The sequence below is a fragment of the Oryctolagus cuniculus genome, chromosome 2 (genome assembly GCF_964237555.1).
Source record: "Oryctolagus cuniculus chromosome 2, mOryCun1.1, whole genome shotgun sequence".
Classification (NCBI taxonomy): Eukaryota; Metazoa; Chordata; class Mammalia; order Lagomorpha; family Leporidae; genus Oryctolagus; species Oryctolagus cuniculus.
Genome location: NC_091433.1, coordinates 129,669,740 through 129,690,031, shown reverse-complemented (window position 1 = coordinate 129,690,031; position 20,292 = coordinate 129,669,740). Strand labels below are relative to the sequence as shown.

The 20,292-nt window shown below is 51.2% G+C and overlaps 1 protein-coding gene and 1 long non-coding RNA gene across 2 annotated transcripts in view; one reads left to right on the top strand and one right to left on the bottom strand.

Annotated features, from left to right (window-relative positions):
* LOC103347655 (uncharacterized) overlaps positions 1–12,127 on the bottom strand; it is a 57,132-nt gene extending 45,005 nt beyond the window's left edge. The window contains exon 1 of the long non-coding RNA XR_011386532.1: positions 11,397–12,127. This is a non-coding gene — a long non-coding RNA (uncharacterized lncRNA). The remainder of the gene's footprint in view (positions 1–11,396) is intronic.
* Positions 10,890–19,379, top strand: NOTO (notochord homeobox). Its single transcript, XM_008254249.4, has 3 exons — positions 10,890–11,490; positions 15,763–15,977; positions 18,381–19,379. The coding sequence occupies exons 1-3, from the start codon at positions 11,100–11,102 to the stop codon at positions 18,522–18,524; spliced, it is 750 nt and encodes a 249-aa protein (XP_008252471.3). The 5' UTR covers positions 10,890–11,099; the 3' UTR covers positions 18,525–19,379.
* The last annotated feature ends 913 nt before the right edge of the window (positions 19,380–20,292 follow it).

Below are 20,292 nucleotides of genomic sequence, written 5' to 3'. Positions count from 1 at the left end.
ACTTAGATGGAGTTCTGGGCTTCTGGCTTTAACCTGGCTCAACCCTTGACTATTGTGAACAGTTGGGTAATAAATCATACATGAGAGTTCTCTCTCTCTCTCCATGTCACTCTACCTTTTGATTAAATAAAAATAAACTTAAAAAATTAAGTTGTTCGAAAGACGACCCTGAAAATTGTGATGAGGATATACATAGCCAGGTTTCACTGAATATAGGGAGATCCTGAGCCCCTAAATTCTGCTGGGTCTCCTTTCCTATTAGAAGCAGCTTCTCACCCCTGTCTGGAGATGTTAGTCTACCCTTGCCTGAAGGACTTGCAGTGACTTTCCCTGAAGTGGCCTTCAGGATCTACCCCCTCCCCCTCTTATTGCTTGTAGATTTGACTCCAAACAGGCTCCAGAGAGAGAAGTACAAAGCATGACCCACAAGGAGGTGTGATACACACTCAACCACATGATGCTGCTAATTTATATCCACAAAAATCTGCAGGATGGACATGAATCCCAAAGGTGTGAGATCAGGGTAGAAGCAACATAAAGTTCTATTAGAATGAATTTACCTATAAGTGTCGCTAAGCAGGTTCCTGAATCACTGTGTTACCTTACATGACTCTAAGAGTTGATCCAGTTGGTTGATTGAAATCTGGAAGTTGAAATGTCAGAACTCCAGAAGAAGGCATCCAATCCAACAGCTAAGGAAGATGGGAATGGGGGGGGGGGGGGTTTGCCGTGTGAGACCCGTGTACCTGCTTCCTTAATATGTGCCCAGGAAGGTCCAGAGGACACTGCCTTCACCAAACCTATGAGTCATGAGGACAGCCCTGATGTCCTAGAAGAACTTCCTGGTGGCTGTTCTCTGCAAGCCAGAAATGACAGTGGGAATTTATGCCAGTGAGCTCAGCTCTCAAAATTCAGTGGAGCCTCATGATGGTATTCAGTCACCAAAAATGTGGTGATGGCGGAAGATGGAGGTTAGCCATGGGCTCAGGAATACGAATACCCAGAATCAAGGCCAGTCTGACTACCGCCACTGCTGATTGCCCAATTGCCCATAGCAGTGACCAACACTGGGCTCCCAGAACGCAAATCAGTCAGCCACCTGGTGTCTGGCCGGTTACATAGGAAGGGGCAGTGCTTTGTTCTCACTGGAAAATCCATTTGCTGTGACATAGATTTGCCTTCCATGCCTACAAGGCTTCTAACAAAATTATCATCTGTGAACTTACAGAATGTCTTGCATACTCTCACGGCATTCCATACAACACTGCTTCTGACCAAAGAATTTGTTTCACAGGAAACGAAGTTCAGCAATGAGCTCAGGCTCATGGAATTCACTGATCTTACTGTGTTTCTCATCACCCTGAAGCAGCCGGATTGAAACAACACAGTGGCCTTTTGGAGACTTGGCTATGGCACCACCTTGTAGGGCTTGGGTAGTTTCCTTTAGAATACAGGATGTGCTCTAAGCCAGCAGCCAACATATGGTGCTGGGACAAAGGGTAGAAATGAAAAAAGATCCCTTCAATATAACACATAGTGTTGCTCTAGTAAAATTTCTGCTTTCTACCTCTGTAATTGGGCTCTACTGATCTAGTTCCAAAGGGAGAAAATTTCTTATATGTATATGTATACATATATATTAGAAGCAATTTATTATATATACATAAGAAACAATTTAGAAATAATTTCTTATATATATACATAAGAAACAATTTCACATATATATGTGTGTATATATATATAATTTATATAAGAGAGAGAGGGAGGTAGGAACAGAGAGACACAGAGACCTCCCATCTGCTGGTTCACTTCCCAAATACCCACAACAGCTGAGGCTAAACCAGGCTGAAACCAGGAGCCCAGAATTCTATCTGGGTCTACAATGTGGGTGGCAGGGACCCAAGGACTTGAGCCATTACTTGTTGCCTCCCAGGGCTTGGAATAGCAGGAGGATGGATCAGAAGCAGAGTAGCCAGGACTTGACCCAGACACTCCAGTACAGAATGTGGGCATCCTAAGCGACAGCTTAACCACTGTCCCAAACACCCTTCCAGAAAGAACTATTTTTTTAAAGACTTATTTATTTATTTGAAAGGTAGAGTTACACAGAGGCAGAAGCAGAGAGAGAGAGAGAGAGAGATATCTTCCATCCTCTGGTTCACCCCTCAAAATGGCTGCAATGGCCAGAGCTGGGCTGATCCGAAGCCAGGAGCTAGGAGCTTCTTCCAGTCTCCCAAGCAGGTGCAGGGGGCCCAAACACTTGGGCCATCTTCTACTGCTTTCCCAGGCCATAGCACAGAGCTGAATCAGAAGTGGAGCAGCCGGGACTCGAACTGGCGCCCATATGGGGTGCTGGCACTGCAGCTGGCGGCTTTACCCTTAACACCATAGCACCGGCCCCCGAGAGAACTATTTCTAGGGAGAGCACAACCATAGTCCCATTATTGAACTGGAAGTCAAGACTGTCCCTGGGAATGGGCCAGCGCTGTGACATAGAAGGTTAAGCCTCCGCCTTGTGCTGGCATCCCACATGGGCACCGATTCGAGTCCTCAGTGCTCCACTTCCAACCCAGCTCCTTGCTGGTGCACCTAGGAAAGCAGTAGAAGATGGCTCGAGTGCTTGGGCCCCTGTACCCATGTAAGAGACCTGGAAGAAGCTCCCAGCTCTTGGCTTCGGCTGGCTCAGCCCCAGCCATTGCACCCATTTGGGGAATGAATCAGCAGATGGAAGGTATCTCTCTCTCTCTCTCTCTCTCTCTCTCTCTCTGTTTTTCTGTCTTTGAAAGAAATAAAATAAATCTTTAAAAAAAAAAGGGGGGGGGTAGCACTGTGGCACAGTAGGTTAATCCTCTACCTGCGGCGCTGGCATACCATATGGGCACTGGTTCTAGTCCCGGCTGCTCCTCTTCCAGTCCAGCTCTCTGCTATGGCCTGGGAAAGCAGTAGAAGATGGTCCAAGTCCTTGGGCCCCTGCACCCACGTGGGAGACCCAGAAGAAGCGCCTGGCTCCTGGCTTCAGATTGGCACAGCTCTGGCCGTTGCGGCCATTTGGGTAGTGAACCAACGGAAGGAAGACCTTTCTTTCTATCTCTCCCTCTCACTGTCTATAACTCTAACTCTAAAAAAATAAAAAATAAAAAAAAATTAAAAAAAAGCAAAGATTGTCCCTGGCTACTTTGAACTTCTCCTGCCCGTGAATCAGCAGCCAGAAAAGAGGACTGCTATACTACCTAGGACAATTGATCCTATCCACCAAGGGGGGAATGGGAACATCGTGTGTGGTATTCCCATGTCCTGTGATTAAAGTCAATGGCAAAACTGCTACAGCTCAGCTCATTCAGGAAGGACTGCTAAGAGCTCCACCAGGAACAAAGCTAAAGCATGTACCGGCTTCACATGACTAGCACCAAGCTTCTAAGGGATCTTTTTAGTCCAGCAACTCCCAGGATCAGCCAAACTCCCAGCTGATTCCACCTGATCCAGACCGGCACCCAGCAGGCCCCAAGCTTCAGACGCTCTCACTGCCTCTGATTTCTGTATCACTTTTCAGCCACAGAAATGTTGGTTTGCTTTGAGCCTGACCTCGCCTTTTTGAATTTCTCTTGTAGTATTTTATCTATTACTGCTCTGTAATTTAAAGGGGGTAAGGAAGTGTACCAAAGGATTTCACTCTGGGCCTTTTTCTTTTTTTTTTTTTTTAAGATTTATTAATTTTATTTGAAAGGCAGAGTTACAGAGAGAAGAGAGGGAGACAGACAAAGGTCTTCCATCTGCTGGCTCCCTTCCCAAATGGCTGCAGTGGCCAGAGCTGGGCCAGACTGAAACCAGGAGCCAGGAGCTTCTTCTAGGTCTCCCACATGGGTACAGGGGCCCAAGTACTTGGGCTATCTTCCACTGCTTTCCCAGGCCATAGCAGGGAGGTGGATTGGAAGTGGGACAGCTGAGAATCCAACAGGCGCCCTATGGGATGCTGGTGTCAAAGGTGGCAGCTTTTCCCAGGTGCCACAGTGCTAGCCCCTTTCGGCTATTTTTTTTTTTTTTGTAAGATTTATTTACTTTAGAGGTACAGTTACAGTACAGAGAGAGAGAGGAAGAGACAGAGAAAGGTCTTCTATTCGCTGGTTCAATCTCCAAATGTCCATAACACAGCTGAGGTGATCTGAGGCCAGGAGTCAGAGCTTCCTCCAGGTCTTCCATGCGGGTGCAGGGCCATCCTCCACTGCTTTCCCAGGCCATCAGCAGGGAGCTGGATTGGAAGCAGAGCAGCCAGAACTGGAACCAGAGCCCATATAGGATGCCAGTGCTGCAGGCAGATGCTTAACCTACTATGCCACAGTGCCAGCCTTGGGCTATCTTTTAAAGAAAACTTTCTAGGGGTCAGCATTGTGGCACAATGTGTTAAGCTGTGGCTTGCAACACTGGCATCTCATAAGGGCACCAGTTCCAGTCCTGGCTGCTCCCTCCATGCTAATATGCCTGGGAAAGCAGCAGAAGATGGTTCAAGTACTTGGGCACCTGCCACCCATTTGGGAGACCTGGATGGAGTGGGAAACCCAGATGCCTGAGCTAGCCCTGGCCAGCCCTGGCCATTGCAGCCGTTTGGGGAGTGAACCAGCAGATGGAAGATATCTCTCTGTCTCTCCTCTGTCACTCTACCTTTCAAATACATAAATCTGTTTTTTTAAATAAACTTTTTATTAAAGTGTGGTATGCATACAGAAAAATGCTCACTGAACTTTTGTAAAGTGACAAGATCTGTGTAATCAGCACCCAGATTAAGAAATCCAACATCAGCAGCGTCCAGAAAGTTCACTTCATGCTCCTTCCTACTCACTAGCATCCCCTTTCCGTTATCCTGACTTCTAATAGTAAAAATTAGTTTTGCCTGTTTATAAATTTCATATACATGAAATCATATAGTATGTATTCTTTCGTGTCTGGTTTATTTTCTTTCTGTACTATGTGAGATTCATCCATGTTGTTGCTTATAATTGTAGCCCTGTTATTCTCATTGTTATATGATAATCCGTTATGACTATATCACATTTATTCTACTGCTGGTAGACATTTGGTTGGTTTCCAATTTTTGGCTATTACAAACAGTGCATCTACGAACATTCTTGAACAAGCCTCTTGTTAAACACAGATGCATATTTCTGTTGGGTATATAATCTAGGAGTAGAATTGCTCAGTCACACCTATTTCCAGCTTCAATAAATACTGCCAAGCCATTTTCTAAACTGTACCATGGGGCCTGCACTGTAGTGTGTAAAACCTCCACCTGCAGTGCCGACATCCCATGTGCGCGCCAGTTCAAGTCCCGGCTGCTCCACTTCCTAACCAGCTCTCTGCTGTGGCCTGGGAAAACAGTGGAAGATGGCCCAAGTCTTTGGGCCCCTGCACCCATGAGAGAGACCAGGAAGAAGCTCCTGGCTCCTGGTTTCTGGCTTTGGACCAGTGCAGCTCCAGCTGTTGCAGCCATCTGGGGAGTGAACTAGTGGATGGAAGACTTCTCTCTCTCTCTCTCTCTCTCTCTGTGCCTTTGCCTCTCTGTAACTCTACTTTTCAAATAAATAAATAAATCTAAAAAAAAAAAAAGAAATGTCACACTATACCCCATAAATATGTGTAAAAATAAATAAATAAAATAAACTGTACCAATTTATATTCCTTCATTCGGCAAACAAAAGTTCTAGATGCTTCACATTCTTACCTGTACTCAGGATTTTCCATCTTGTTAAGGGGTTGCAACTTAAAATTGCATTTCCCTGAGGATTCATAGAGTTGAACAGTTTTCCTGTGCTTTTCGGCTACTGGCTCTATTCTTTTATAAATTATCTAGTGCGGAGGGTGGTCCCAGGGCATCAGATGGAGTCCCTTAAGATAAAAATCCTTTTCTGGCCGGCGCCGCGGCTCACTAGGCTAATCCTCCACCTTGCGGCGCCGGCACACCGGGTTCTAGTCCCGGTGGGGGCGCCAGATTCTGTCCCGGTTGCCCCTCTTCCAGGCCAGCTCTCTGCTGTGGCCAGGGAGTGCAGTGGAGGATGGCCCAAGTGCTTGGGCCCTGCACCCCATGGGAGACCAGGAGAAGCACCTGGCTCCTGGCTCCTGCCATCGGATCAGCGCGGTGCGCTGGCCGCAGCGCGCCGGCCGCGGCGGCCATTGGAGGCTGAACCAACGGCAAAGGAAGCCCTTTCTCTCTGTCTCTCTCACTGTCCACTCTGCCTGTCAAAAAAAAAAAAAAAAAAAAGATAAAAATCCTTTTCTTCTTAAAGCTTATAATTAGTTTTATTTTAGGTTTACTTATTGAATTTTTAAAACTTTTCCTTGGAGTCAAAACTTTCTTTCATAGTTGCAGATTTTGATTTCCTTTTTTTTCCTTTTTGTAGGAGTAAAGGATTTATTTCAAGAAGCCAGCAGCGTGGGGGAAAGAGCAAGCTCTTGATCCAAAATGTGCTCTTTCTCTGACTAAACCTTTAAAAGCCCTTTCTCTAACACCTATACAAAAACCAGTTCAAGACCTACATGTAAAAGGTAGAGTAACAGAATAATTTTTAAAAACTTAGCATTTTCATTATTTAGTATGTGCAAACTTTTCCTTAAACAGACACAAAAACAGATCACTAAGGCCAGGCCTTCGGTGCAATAGTTAAGATTCCTGTATCCCATATCAGAAAACCCCAGCTGGAGTCCTTGCTTCGTTCCACTCCCTTTCCAACGTCCTGCTAAGGCAGACCCTGGAAGGCAGAAGATTGCTCAGGTAGTTGGGTCCCTGCCACACACATGGATGACCTGGACTGAGTTCCTGGCTCTCAGGCATTTGGGGAATCAATTGCTAGATGGGAGCTCTCTGTCTCTCTCTCTCTCAAATAAATGAAATAGATTTTTTAATAAAAAAAAGTTTAAAATTTTTATTAGAATTATGGAATTTTTGGTTTATCAGAAAAAGATATTAACAGAATGAAAAGGCAGGCCACAGATGGAGAAGTTATTTTATTTTTAAAGATTCACTTATTTATTTGAAATATTTACAGAGAGAAAAGGAGACCGAGATCTTCTATCCATTGGTTTATTCCTCAAGTGGAGAAGACAGGAACCGGGGTCTCCCAAATCTCCTACTGCTTTCCCAGTTACATTAGCAGAGAGCTGGATCTGAAGTGGAACTGGTGCCTATATAGGATAATAGTGCTGCAGACAGTGACTTAACCCACTGCACCACAGCACCGGCCCTATGGGGAAGGTATTTACTTCTATATATATTGCATTAATGGACTTGATCCCAAATTATCTATATGTATCTATACATAAAACTTTCACAAGTTAACAAGAAAAAGAGTGACTCGGCACAAAAAATGAGCATGCCAGGGGCTGGTGTTGTGGTGCAGTGGGTTACTACTCCATGGTTGGGGGCCTGCGTTATAGTACAGTGGATTAAGCCACTGTTTGAGACTGGCAGGAGCAGTTTGAGTTCTGGCTGCTTTGCATTCAATCCAGCTCCCTGCTACTGCTCCTGGAAAGACAGCAGAGGATGAATCAAGTACTTGGGTCCCTGCCTCCACGTGGAAGATCAGGATGGAGTTCCTGGCTCCTGGTTTTGGCATGGCCCAGTCCTGGCTGTTGCAGCTTTTGGAGAGTGAACCAGCGGATGAAAAATTCTCTCTCTCTCTCCTCCTTTCAAATAATAAATCTTCTAAAAGGAAAAAAAATGAATCAAACCAAAACAAGCACTTCATAGCAAAGGAAATCTCTGAGTGGCTGACAAGCATATGAAAGCTGACATGACGGGGCCAGTGTTGCAGGGAGCAGGTAAAAAGCTGTCACCTGAAGCATCCCATATAGGTGCCGGTTCATGACCCAGCTGCTCCACTTCCAATTCAGCTCCCTGCTACCGTGCCTGGGAAAGCAGCGGAGGATGGCCCACGTCCTTGGGCCTCTGCATCCACATGGGAGACCTGGAAGAAACTCCTGGCTTCCACCTGGCCCAGCTCCCTCTGCAGCCATCTGCAACCAGCAGATGGAAGATTTCTCTCTGTCTCTGCTTCTCTCTCTCTCTCTCTCTGTAACTCTGCCTTTCAATCAAAATAAATAAATCCTTTTTTAAAAAAATGACATGAATGATCTTCAGGGAAACAAATGCAAATTAAAACCACAAACTTTGGAGGGTTTGAACAATGATAATCTCTTGCTCTATTTACTCATATGTAGATTGAGCATTTAATGGCTATCTTTAGGAATTTACAGTCTGAGTGTGAATAAATGAAACAACAGAAGAAAGACATATTGAAATATAGTGAGTTATGTACTGAGACACAAAGGCAGTATGTTTACCCTCAAGTCATCACAAATACACTTAGCAAGATACTCTTAAGCCTCTGTGTTAGACGTGTTGTCTGGCAAAAAAGAAAAAAAATATAAAAAAATTAAAAAAAGACATGTTGTCTGGCTCTCTGTCACCTCCCGTGATTCCAGGGTGCATGCTGCCAGAGATCAGCCCATTAGTCTCAGTGCTTACAGGACACAGACCAGGCACATCTTGGTCCTATACATTTGGTCCCATACTATATCTCACTGTACCTCTTTTAAAAGCTTAGCCCTGAGAGTCTGCCATTGTCATTAACCTCTCTCCCCATAACAGTTTCCGCTTAGCTAAAAACAACCTCACTTTATCTTGAAACAATTCCCTCAGGTAAGCATTGTCACCTAAGACATCATTCTCATTTTACAGGAAACTGAGGCTTGCCGAAACTAAGTCACTTATTGGAGGTCACAGAAGTGTTCAGGGACAAAGCTGGGATGTGACGCTAAGTGTGTTCAACTTCAAAACCCTCATTTTCCGGTCTGCGCTGTGTAGTAGGTTAAGCCTCTGCCTGCAGCAGGGGGTTGGTGTCCCAGCTCCTCAACTTCTGATCCAGCTCTCTGCTGATGGCCTGGGAAAGCAGTGGAAGACGGTCCAAGTGCTTGGGCCCATGCACCAAGAAGAAGCTCTTGGCTCCTGGCTTCAAATAAGCCCAACTCTGGCTGTTGCAGCCATTCAGGGAGTGAACCCACAGATGGAAGACCTCTCTCTCCGCTTTGACCACTCTAACTCCGCCTCTCAAATAAATAAATCTTAAAAAAAAAAAAAAAACAAACAAACACACCCTTATTTACAGTCGCCGTGCTCCTGGCCCCCCAACAGCAAGAACGACCATCGTGGCGAGCCCCAGCCGGCAAGTCCCCATGTCCCTCTTCCCAAGGGATGCTGTCTGCCCCTTTTGCGGGGGTCCTGGCGGGGGCACTGCCCCTCCCTCAAACAGGAACACGTCGAGGGGGTGGAGTTGTGTGTGTGGGATTTAAGGCTTTCCCTCGATCCCCCAAACTCCCGGGGGATTTAGCCTCGAGGAGCAGCTCCCCTTCCCAGGGCTCTGTTCCGTGTTCCCACGCCTCGGACCCAGCACTCCTGGGGACCAGTCGGGCAGCGCCTTACGACTCCTTCGCCGCCAGGCAACCTGCAATCTCAGCTACCAGGGAGGCGGTGGGGGGGGGGGGGGCTCAAAAGGTGGGGCGAGGCTTTGCTTAAGGGAAGAGGACCGAGCCGACCCCAGCAAGGTTCCTCCTGCCCCCACCTGCCGGGGCATATAGGGCGTGTGCGTGTCCTAGACAGCTGATGCCTACAGAAAATGTCAAGGGACCGCCATGGACCCGATCGGGAATTTTCGGGTTAGCACTGATGGGAAAGGGCAGGACGTGGCGGGAGCCTGGCAGCTGCTCCTCTGACGAACGGCGCGCTCCTTGCCCCGAAAGTTGGGAGCGAAAGCACGCTCCCAACTTGCTCACCGCCAATAGCTACTAAGCAAACTGATTATCTGCAGGACGGAGAACCAGCACCTGCCCTGCGAGTTTAGTTCCCAAGTTCAGCTCCCAAGCACAGGCGAGGGATTAGCGATTCTTCGTCTGGAACCACAACACCCTGCACACACCCTGAAGATCACGGAGGGTGGCCCCAGGGCATTCGGTGGAGTCTTCCTAAGACAGCAGAAGCCCTCCAGCTCCGCCCAGGGAAAAGCTCTTGGACCGCAGGGAACCCACCCTGAGAACATAATTGCAGTTACAAGCATGCTTCGTGGATGTTCGGTGTATAGCTCCACTCTCCTGCTCGCACGCAGCAACAGTCACCCTGAGAAGGGACTGCTGCTACGGTCAGAGCCCCTCCAGTTGCAGCCCGCGTCGCTGCGGAAGCCAGCCCCTAGCTGACCTGCGTGCCCGCTGCTTCCTCGCGGTGTGGCCAGTAACTCCAGCTCTGCTGGCCGCCCGCTGCCGTGACTTCTCTTACCGCCCTCCAGCAGAAGCCGCCCCCCCCCCCACACCGATGTCCCCTCTCCGTTTGTTTGTTTGTTTGTTTTAATTCAGGGCCGATCACCCTTAGGTGATGTGGGCACGGAAAGTTCCTGGAAAGATCCAAAAGAAACACGATCACAGCGGTATCTCCAGGTCAGGCAAACTAAGCGTCTAGGGACGGCGGTAACATTGCTTTTCCCTGTGCTTACACACAACAAAACGAGTCGGCGCCGCCAGAGGCGAATCCTCCCTGGGCTTGGGTCCACACCGCGGGGGTCGGCGGAGCCGGGACAGGCAGGTACTACCCTTCTCCGCGTCCCCTGCGCCTCTGCAGGGCGGGGTAGCGGAGGCTCGCAGTTGCCCTAAGCAAGGGCAGGCACGGAGCCCCGGGGCTGGGTAGCTAGCCCAGGATCGCCGGGGAGCTCTAGAGTCCTTTCCGCGGCCGCCTGAGGGTGGGCACCTTTACACGCACTGGAAGGGAGGGCGCACACTCCCTAGCGCGGATCCCACCTTGCCGCTCCCAGGGTGGGGCGGGGTCTGGGGCGACCCCGGGACGACCTCACGCGCACCTCCTGTGGAGGCCCCGCCTGGGCCACAGGGAGAAAAGACAGGTCCCCGCCCCTGTCCGCCCACACCAATTTAAGCGTCTTCGCAGAGAGCCTGGGCAGGTTCCTGGGCTACACGTTCTAGCAGAGACGTCTCTCTGGCCTGGTGCTCTCTCCCTACAGCCTCAGAGGCGCCCCCGCTCCCCTTCCTACACTCACTCCGGCCCTGGCCGCACCATGCCCAGCCCTGGGTCGCGACGCCGCAGGTCTCCCGCTCCTTCCGGCCGCTCTCCGGCGCCCCAGTCCCCCAAGTCCCCTCTCGGCCCTGAGGGCCCAGGCACGTCCCGCACTCCCGGACACCTTGAGTCCTCCTTCTCCGTCGAAGCCATCCTGGCGAGGCCCGAGCCCCGCACGCCGGCCGCCTCCCTGCCGCCAGCCTCCGCCTGTGCCACCTGGGGCCACTGGACCGAACCCTCCCGGTGTCCAGCCCGGGTTCTGCCCTGGGCGTGTCCGGCCACTGGGCTGCCAGCCTACCTGAGCGTGGGTCTCCTGCCGCTGTGCCCTTGGCCTCCGGTGCCCGGGCTGCACATGGCTCCCTTCTGCGGCCTCCAGGGCTTCGGTGTCGCAGGTAGGGCGTGCCTGGCGTCCGCGCGCCGCGTAAGGGCGAGGGGTGGAGGGTGGTGGCCGCGACCGTCGAAGGCAGAGTGGTTTGAGAACCAAACGCGGTAGGGGAGGGAAGGGGTTCTGCTGCCGTTGAACTTGCGGTTGAATCTGAGACGCGGGGCTCGCTGAAAAAGCCGGCGCGAGGTTTCCCTCACCAGCTGCCCCGGTGAGGGGTGAGTGTGAGCGCGAGTGGGCCAGAAACTCTCCCGGCGGATTCTTGGGGCTTCCGGGGGACCTAGCCCTCTCCCGGGTCTCGGCCCCTGAACCTTACCGCTTTGGGGTAACAGTCCGTGCACATTTTCCCCAGGCCGCTCTCGTCCAGAACCCGTGGTCCTGTTTGCAGGGAAAAGGTGTTGGGGTGGTGCGGTCAGCCCAGAGCTGTTAGCGCCTGGCGGTTGCCCGGCCCCTGCTGCCGCCTCCGCGGCTGAGTCTACGAACTTGGGCACACTAACGGCCTTGTCCGGCGGCTCTCAGAGCGGTAGCCAGCGCTATCCCTTCGCGATTTTTACTGAGTAACTTCCTTCCTCCTCTAGCAGTACCATCTGCTTGCACCAGCTCTTGCCCACTTTAGACTGCTTGATTCATGCTTCTTCATATCCCCGTGAGAACAGGAGCAAAGTTCTCTCCTTACCAAGATTATTGTAACACAACTTTACCTGCCCCCCCCCCCCCCTCGCTGCCTTGCCTCCACCTCTGGACCCCTAACTCTCCAAACTCATACCACTCTCTCTGGGAGACAGACATTACTCCAGCTCACTTTTTTTTTTTTTTAAGATTTATTTATTAGATTTATTAGGGCCAGCGTCGTGGCGCAGTAGGTTAATCTTCCGCCTGCGGCGCCGGCTTCCCATAGGTATGCCGGTTCTAGTCCCGGCTGCTCCATTTCCAATCCAGCTTTGGGCCAAGGCCTGGGAAAGCAGTAGAGGATGGCCCAAGTCCTTGGGCCCCTGCAACCACGTGGGAGATTGGGAAGAAGCCTCTGGCTCCTAGCTTCGGATGGGCATAGCTCCGGCCATTGCGGCCATTTGGGGAGTGAACCAACAGAAGGAAGACCTTTCTCTCTGTCTCTCCCTCTCACTGTCTGTAACTTTACCTCTCAAATAAATAAATAAAATTTTAAAAAGACTTATTTATTTATTCGAGAGGCTGAGAGAGAGAGAGAGAGGTCTTCCATTTACTGATTCACTCCCCAACTGGCTGTAGTGGTTGGAGCTGAGCCAATCTGAAGTCAGGAGCCAGGAGCCTCTTCCAGGTCTCTCATGTAGGTGCAGGGGCCCAAGGACTTGGGCCATCTTCTACTGCTTTCCCAGGCCATAGCAGAGAGTTGGATCAGAAGTAGAGCAGCCGGGACTAGAACCAGTGCCCATATGGGATGCCAACATTTCAGGCCAGGGCTATAACCCACTGTGCCACAGCACCAGCCCCAGGTTTTTTTTTTTTTAATATTTAAATATTTCATCCATTTGGAATTTTTAAAAAAGATTTATATGTTTGAAAGGCAGTTACAGAGAGAGAAGGAGAGACAGAGACCTTCCATCCACTGGTTCACTCTCCAAATCGCTGCAACAGCCAGGGCTAGGCCAGGCCAAAGCCAGTAGCCAGGAGCTTCTTCCAGGTCTCCTACGTGGGTGCAGGGGCCCAAGCACTTGGGCTCTTCCACTGCTTTCCTAGGTGCATTAGCAGGGATCTGGATCAGGAGTGGAGCAGCCAGAACTTATCTGGATTCAGCATATTTTTTCCCCCAGATTGTGAAGTCATCCATCTGAAAACCATCCATCTCTTCCCGCATTGCACTGTCTCTTTTTTTTACAGTGACTGTTGATTTTCTTCTTGCTCTTTGCCTGGCACAGTGCTGAGCACCTTCAAAGCACCATGTTTTTAAATCCTGTGATGCCTCTAGAGCAGGAATTATCACCAGTTTACATATGAGAAAATCAAGGCTCACCGAGGTGTATGGCTTCCCTAAGTATGTGGCTGGTTAACAGGCGGCAGAGCTCTTAAGGAACTTAAACAGCAGTCTAATCTCTCCTGAAGGGCCGTGGCTACTTCAAATTTCAAAACAGGGCAGGAGGCCTGCGCCGCGGCTCACTAGGCTAATCCTCCACCTTGCAGCGCCAGCACACCGGGTTCTAGTCCCGGTTGGGGCGCCGGATTCTGTCCCGGTTGCCCCTCTTCCAGGCCAGCTCTCTGCTATGGCCCAGGAGTGCAGTGGAGGATGGCCCAAGTGCTTGGGCCCTGCACCCCATGGGAGACCAGGAGAAGCACCTGGCTCCTGCCATCGGATCAGCGCGGTGCGCCGGCCGCAGCACGCTGGCCGCGGCGGCCATTGGAGGGTGAACCAACGGCAAAAGGAAGACCTTTCTCTCTGTCTCTCTCTCTCACTGTCCACTCTGCCTGTCAAAAAAAAAAAAAAAAAAAAAAAAAAAAAAACCAACACAAACAGGGCAGGAGACCTATACACCTCCTGGGTTTTTTGATCTGACCTCAGGCAAGCACATGGTAAGCCTCATGGGCCCAGTGGTTGTATCATGGGCAGCCAGGACCCCAGCTCTGCTCCCTTCATGGACTGTCTCTGCATCCTTGAGGCCTTCCCAAGGCCGGGGGGGCTGAGTGTTTTCAGAACTACCCTTGCCAGTTCCTCTGCCCAGACCACTCTCCTCCCAGTCCAGATTCCCCTTCAAGACCTGACTCAGGTACTGCCCCTTGGTTGAAGCATCTCCACTGGCCCACAGCTTGCTGAGCCGAATAGCACTTCTATGTCCCTTAGGAAAGGGTGTGCCTTCCTCCAGGCAGACACAGCGCCTTGTCAGGGGCCGAGGGAGTATCCTGCGCAGAATTTCAGAGCCACTCTCCCTGGGCCGAGGGTCTGACTGCAGTGCTCCTGCGGTATAGAGTGGCTTAGAGGGTGGGCCTGTTCAAGTGTCACTGCCATGAGATGGCCACCATTTCTAAAGATGCAAACCACTCCCCCAAACACTCATCTTGTGCCCTTTCCTCCTTTTTTCTCCCCCCACCACCTACTGCGATTGACACACCAAGTGTTCTCGTTATTTACCTTGTTGACTGTTTCCCCCACTTCTAACATGTAAGCTACAACAGCACAGGGGTTTTCTGTGTGTCCTGCCACCATGCCTGACTCACTGAAAAAATACTTGTGGGGCCAGCGCTGTGGTGTAGTGGGTAAGGCCAATGCCTGCAGTGCCGGCACCCCATATGGGCACCGGTTCTAATCCTGGCTGCTCCACTTCCAATCCAGCTCTCTGTTGTGGCCTGGGAAAGCAGTGGAAGATGGCCCAAGTCCTTGGGCCCCTGCACCTGCGTGGGAGACCCAGAAGAAGCTGCTGGCTCCTGGCTTCGGATTGTCCCAGCTGCAGCCGTTGCAGCCAATTGGGGAGTGAACCAGTAAATGGAAGACCTCTCTCTCTCTCTCTCTCTCTCTCTCTCTCTGCCACTCCTCTCTCTGTGTAACTCTTTCAAATAAATAAATAAATCTTTAGCCAGTGCTGTGGCTCAATAGGCTAATCCTCCACCTTGCGGCCCCGGCACACCGGGTTATAGTCCCGGTGGGGGCGCCGGATTCTGTCCCAGTTTCCCCTCTTCCAGGCCAGCTCTCTGCTGTGGCCAGGGAGTGCAGTGCAGGATGGCCCAAGTCCTTGGGTCCTGCACCCGCATGGGAGACCAGGAGAAGCACCTGGCTCCTGCCATCGGATCAGCGCGGTGCGCCGGCCGCAGCGCGCCGGCCGCGGCGGCCATTGCAGGGTGAACCAACGGCAAAGGAAGGCCTTTCTCTCTGTCTCTCTCTCACTGTCCACTCTGCCTGTCAAAAATAAATAAATAAATAATAAAATAATAAAATAAATAAATAAATCTTTAAAATATAAAAAGAAAAATATTTGTTGAATGAATGCAAAGGGTGAATCCCCGGAGTCCCTCCTCTACCCATCTTATAGGATTTCCCAAAGTAGTCAAGGAAAAGAGAGCAATGAAGGAGAGAGGGAGGTTTGGCAACTCCAGTTAGGGCCCAGAGGGCAAGCCACTGGGCTGGAGAGTAGTGGAAGCAGGAGTCTCCTGACCTTGTCTCCTTGTTTGTTTTCTGTCATTTCCGCACTCTTCCCACTTGGCCCTTACTTGGCCAAGGGGAAGGCTGGGCAGTGGAGTGGTGTGTGTGTGTGCTCTCTCCTCCAGGGTGGGTGGGCAGGCGGCCGCTGACTAATATCCCCTGCTGGTTGCTCTTTAGGCCTGGAGGTGGCTCACTGCGCAGGCCTCTGGGGCCCCCCATACTGGCCCCCAACTGGGGATCTTCATGATGCTGAGAGACACCAAAAGAGGGTCCGGACTATGTTTAACTTGGAACAGCTGGAGGAGTTGGAGAGAGTGTTCGCGAAACAACACAATCTGGTGGGGAAGAAGAGAGCCCAGCTGGCAGCCCGGCTCAACCTTACAGAGAACCAGGTGGGAGCAGGGACTCCTGGGACCCTGGGCTGCACATGGGGACAGTGGAAGTCGCCATGTCTGGGGAGGGGTGGAGGGGAGTGGAAGACATGGGCCTTCTTCCTCTGTGCCAGGCTGTTGGGGAGACACACCCTGCCTTTTTTGCATATTCATTTGAAGTCACATTACAGGGACAATGTGAGCTAATCTAATTATTCATCTAGAATAATAAAGCATTTCCATGCTGAATAAGGAGCTGTCAGTGAAAGCAAGTAGATACTCAAGAGATGAAGTATTTCATAAATCATAAATATTCCCTTGACCCCCATGGTCCCGTCCAGCTAGTCTCACATTTCTTTGCTCCTTTCACAGGTAAACCTCTCAAGATCTTGTTTTGTTCATTCTCACCTGATCCTCACCTCCCATTCGTTCCCTAACTCATTGCCTCTCTTCATCCCACCTTTCCCTAACTCCTTAGCAGGGTCTCTTCTGACCTCCCTGTTGTCCAAGCCAGCAGGTGCTTCCCCATCCTCCACGCATGGCAGCACTCAACACCCCTCTTCTCTTGGCTTCAACAGACCACACTTTCTTGGTTCTCCCAGTTCTCTGGCCACTTCTGTCTTCTTCTCCAGCTACTCTTCCCTGGGAGACCTCAGGATCTTCCCCGCTGGTCTCATCTATTCCTGTGGCCTAAATACCACCTGTAAGCAGCTAATTCCCACGTCGCGTCAGCCCGCTCTCCTGGCTTGTACATATAACTCTGTTCCTGAGGTCTCCACTTCATGTCTCATGGGTGAGCATTTTAAACTTAATAAGTCTAGACCTCAGTTCCTGACTTTTGTCCTCCCTAGATCTGTTCCTTTCCTTATACATAGCCCCCTGTCCACTAACTTGCTTAAAAAAAAAATCCCTCTTCATCCCTGCTGCTCCTCCACTTGCAACCATCAGCAAGCCTTGCCACCTCTGTCTCCAAAACACTTCCCTACTGTTGCCCCAGCTTATAGCCCCCGGTGCTTGAAGGATCACCACAGCGGCCTCCTGGCTCCTGCCTTCAGCCATTCTTCACACAGCAGCCAGATATGCCATTCAGTTAAGATGTAAATAGGGGCCGGTGCCGCGGCTCACTAGCCTAATCCTCCGCCTTGCAGCGCCGGCGCACCGGGTTCTAGTCCCGGTCGGGGCGCTGGATTCTGTCCCGGTTGCCCCTCTTCCAGGTCAGCTCTCTGCTGTGGCCAGGGAGTGCAGTGGAGGATGGCCCAGGTCCTTGGGCCCTGCACCCCATGGGAGACCAGGAGAGGTTCCTGGCTCCTGCCATCGGATCAGCGCGGTGCGCCTGCCGCAGCGCGCCGGCCGCGGCGGCCATTGGAGGGTGAACCATCGGCAAAAGGAAGACCTTTCTCTCTGTCTCTCTCTCTCTCTCACTGTCCACTCTGCCTGTCAAATAAATAAAAAATAAAAAATAAAAAAAGAAAAAGATGTAAATAGGACTATGTCATAGCCTGTTTATTCACTCATCTTTTAAAGACTTGTTTATTTGATTCTGTCCTCTGGTTCACTCCCCAAATGGCTGCAATGGCTGGTGCTAGTCCAGGCTGAAGCCAGGAGCAAGGAACTCCATCCAGGTCTCCCATATGGGTGGCAAGGGCTGAAGTACTTGGGCCATCTTCCATTGCTTTCTTAGGTGCATTAGCAGGGAGCTGGATTGGAAGCAGAGTAGCTAGAACTTGAACTGGTGCTCTTGTATGGGATGCTGGTGTGGTAAGCGGTGGCTTAACCCACTGCACCACAACACTGGGGTCCCCGTCAAGTCTTATTTAAAAGCCTCAAGGTGACACTCCTTACCTGTGGCCCTCAAGGACCTGGGTATGTGGCTCCCGCTGCCCTCTCCCACTTTGCCTCCTAGTGCTTTCTCCTCTGTGAGCCATGCTCTCCTCTCTTGCCTCAGACACTCCAGCCTGGGCTCCCACAGTGCCATGCTGTGGGTTGTCCCCTGCCCCACTCAGCCTGCTCTCCTCTGTCCCCACCACACTGGCCTCTCATGCTTTGAGCCTTGTCTTTAGTGCTGGTTCCTCAGGGAGGTTCCTCTACCCAATCCTGCTTCTGCCCACTTATCTTCCTTACTACGTTGTTTGCTCACCATTTTTACCAGTCTCTCTCCAGCAGGTGGGGAGCACCCAGGGGCAGGGACCATGCCTTTGTCAGTCACCACTGTGTCACCATCCCCCTAGGATGGCTTTTAGCACATAATAGGAGCTCAGCGAATCCTCGTTTGGTGGATGAAGGGACTGGAGTTATAGCAAAGGGTGCTTTGGAGGAGGTGCCTCCCTCAGAAGGAAGAGCAGAGTTCGGCCAGGCAGTAAAGGACAGGCCCTCTGGGAAGTGGGGGGACACATTCTCATGTCTACCCATTGCCCTCCATTACAGGTGAGGGTCTGGTTCCAAAACCGCAGGGTCAAGTATCAGAAACAGCAGAAGCTGAAAGCCACGTCTGCCTCCCTGGACGAGCCCTCCAGCAGCTCCGACAGCAGCATCCAGAGTGAAGACACCCGGTCAGGAGCGGACAGCTGAGGATGGCTGAGGCCGTCTCTGCTGGGGGCCTCTACTGGACTTCCCTGCCCCAGATCTCAGTGAAGAGCCTTGCCAGGGCCAAAGAGCACCCGAGGAATCAGAACTGTCCTGTGGGACTTCCTCTGACCACTGGGAGCAGGGATAACGTAATGATCAGGAGAACAGAGCTGGGCCTTCAGCTAGGTCCCTTGGCCAGGTGACTGAACTTCTGGGCCTCTTTGCTTCACCTTAACATAGGCGTATGGATAAGCTAGACCTCCCACTAGTGACATGGTATCTGTGAAGCACCTGCTGTGGGCCAGGCCTAGTGCCGAGTGTGTGACTGATGTTAAGGCTGATAGCCCCCTGCCCCTGTGTGGGAGTGGCAGCTCTACCAGCCCTGGTGGAGGCGGGGCCCACTGTCTGGGCATAGAAGGCCCTTCTCCTCTGCAGATGGTGGAGCTGAGGGCAAAGAGGAGGCAGAGGTATAGCTCCCCAAAGTTCCCTGTTTTGTCTGTTGTCACTGCAGAAGGACTCCACCCAGCTGCCTCCTTGGAGCAACACGCCACCCCATCACCTGTGTTTTCCGCCCGGATACCCACCTGAACCCCCTCCCCATCTTTGTATAGAATAGAGAAGTTTGGTTCCAAGCTTCTGTCTTTGCCAAGGCTGCCATTTTGTCATCGGTTTTTCCATATTTCCAGAAGACAGTTATTTCCCCCCTTCCTAACCCTCTCTCAGGGTTCCCTTTCCTGCCCAGTCATCTGCTCAGCTTCTAAGCCTCCTGCTGTAGCCTCCTCCTGTGACGCCTGCACAAATATAGCATAGACATTCAGGTCCTAAAAGGGCCCCTGCAGGCTAAGGTGAGGGGGTAGAAAAGCCTCCTGGTGGTGAGAGGGGGCGGCCCTCTAGGGGCTCTAAGAGCCGTTTTCTGCCACATTGGAAAGGAGCAAAAGTGGCCTAGGAAAACAGCTGGCTGCGAAGGCCGTGGACCATCCTCTCCCAGGCACCGAGGGGGAAGGCTGGAGGAGAACCGGGGTCCAAATTCCAGAACCTTTCCATTCCAAGGTCTCTTCCAGGAAATGGCTCAGTAAGGCTGGGGGTGGGGGTGGGGGTGTGGGGATGGACACAACAGCACACACACACACACACACACACATCAAGTTGCCTGTGTAGCAATTACTGAGCTCCGCCCCATCTCCCAACATCACAAGATGACCACAGGTGCAGACACAGGTCTCTTTTCAAGGAACACAGAGTCAACTGGGGGACAAGGAAATAGCACAAGGCATGCTGGAGGCCTGTGGTTCATAGCTTTCTGGGGTTCAGAAGAAAGAACTCGCCTGTCTTCCATTGTCAGGGCAATGCTTTTGCACACTCATGTCTGCATGCAAGGTCAGGGATCTCAGACCTGAAGTCCACTATGGACTTTTTTTTTTTTTTTTTTTTTTTTTTAAGATTTATTTATTTGAAAGGCAGAGTTACAGAGAGAGACCTTCCATTTGCTGGTTCACTCTTCAAGTAGCCACAACTGCTGGGCCAGGCTGGAGTCAGGAGCCTCTTCCAGGTCTTCCACTCCAGTGCAGGGGTCCAAGGATTTGGGCCATCTTCTGCTGCTTTTCCAGGCCATAGCAGAGAGCTGGATCAGAAGTGGAGCAGCCGGAGACTTCAGTTGGTACCCATGTGGGATGCCAGCACTGCAGGCAAGGGCTTAATTCACGTGGCACAGCGCCGGCCCCAATATGGGCTGTTTCACCACTCCCACGCTGCAAAGGCCTCTGAGCCTCCT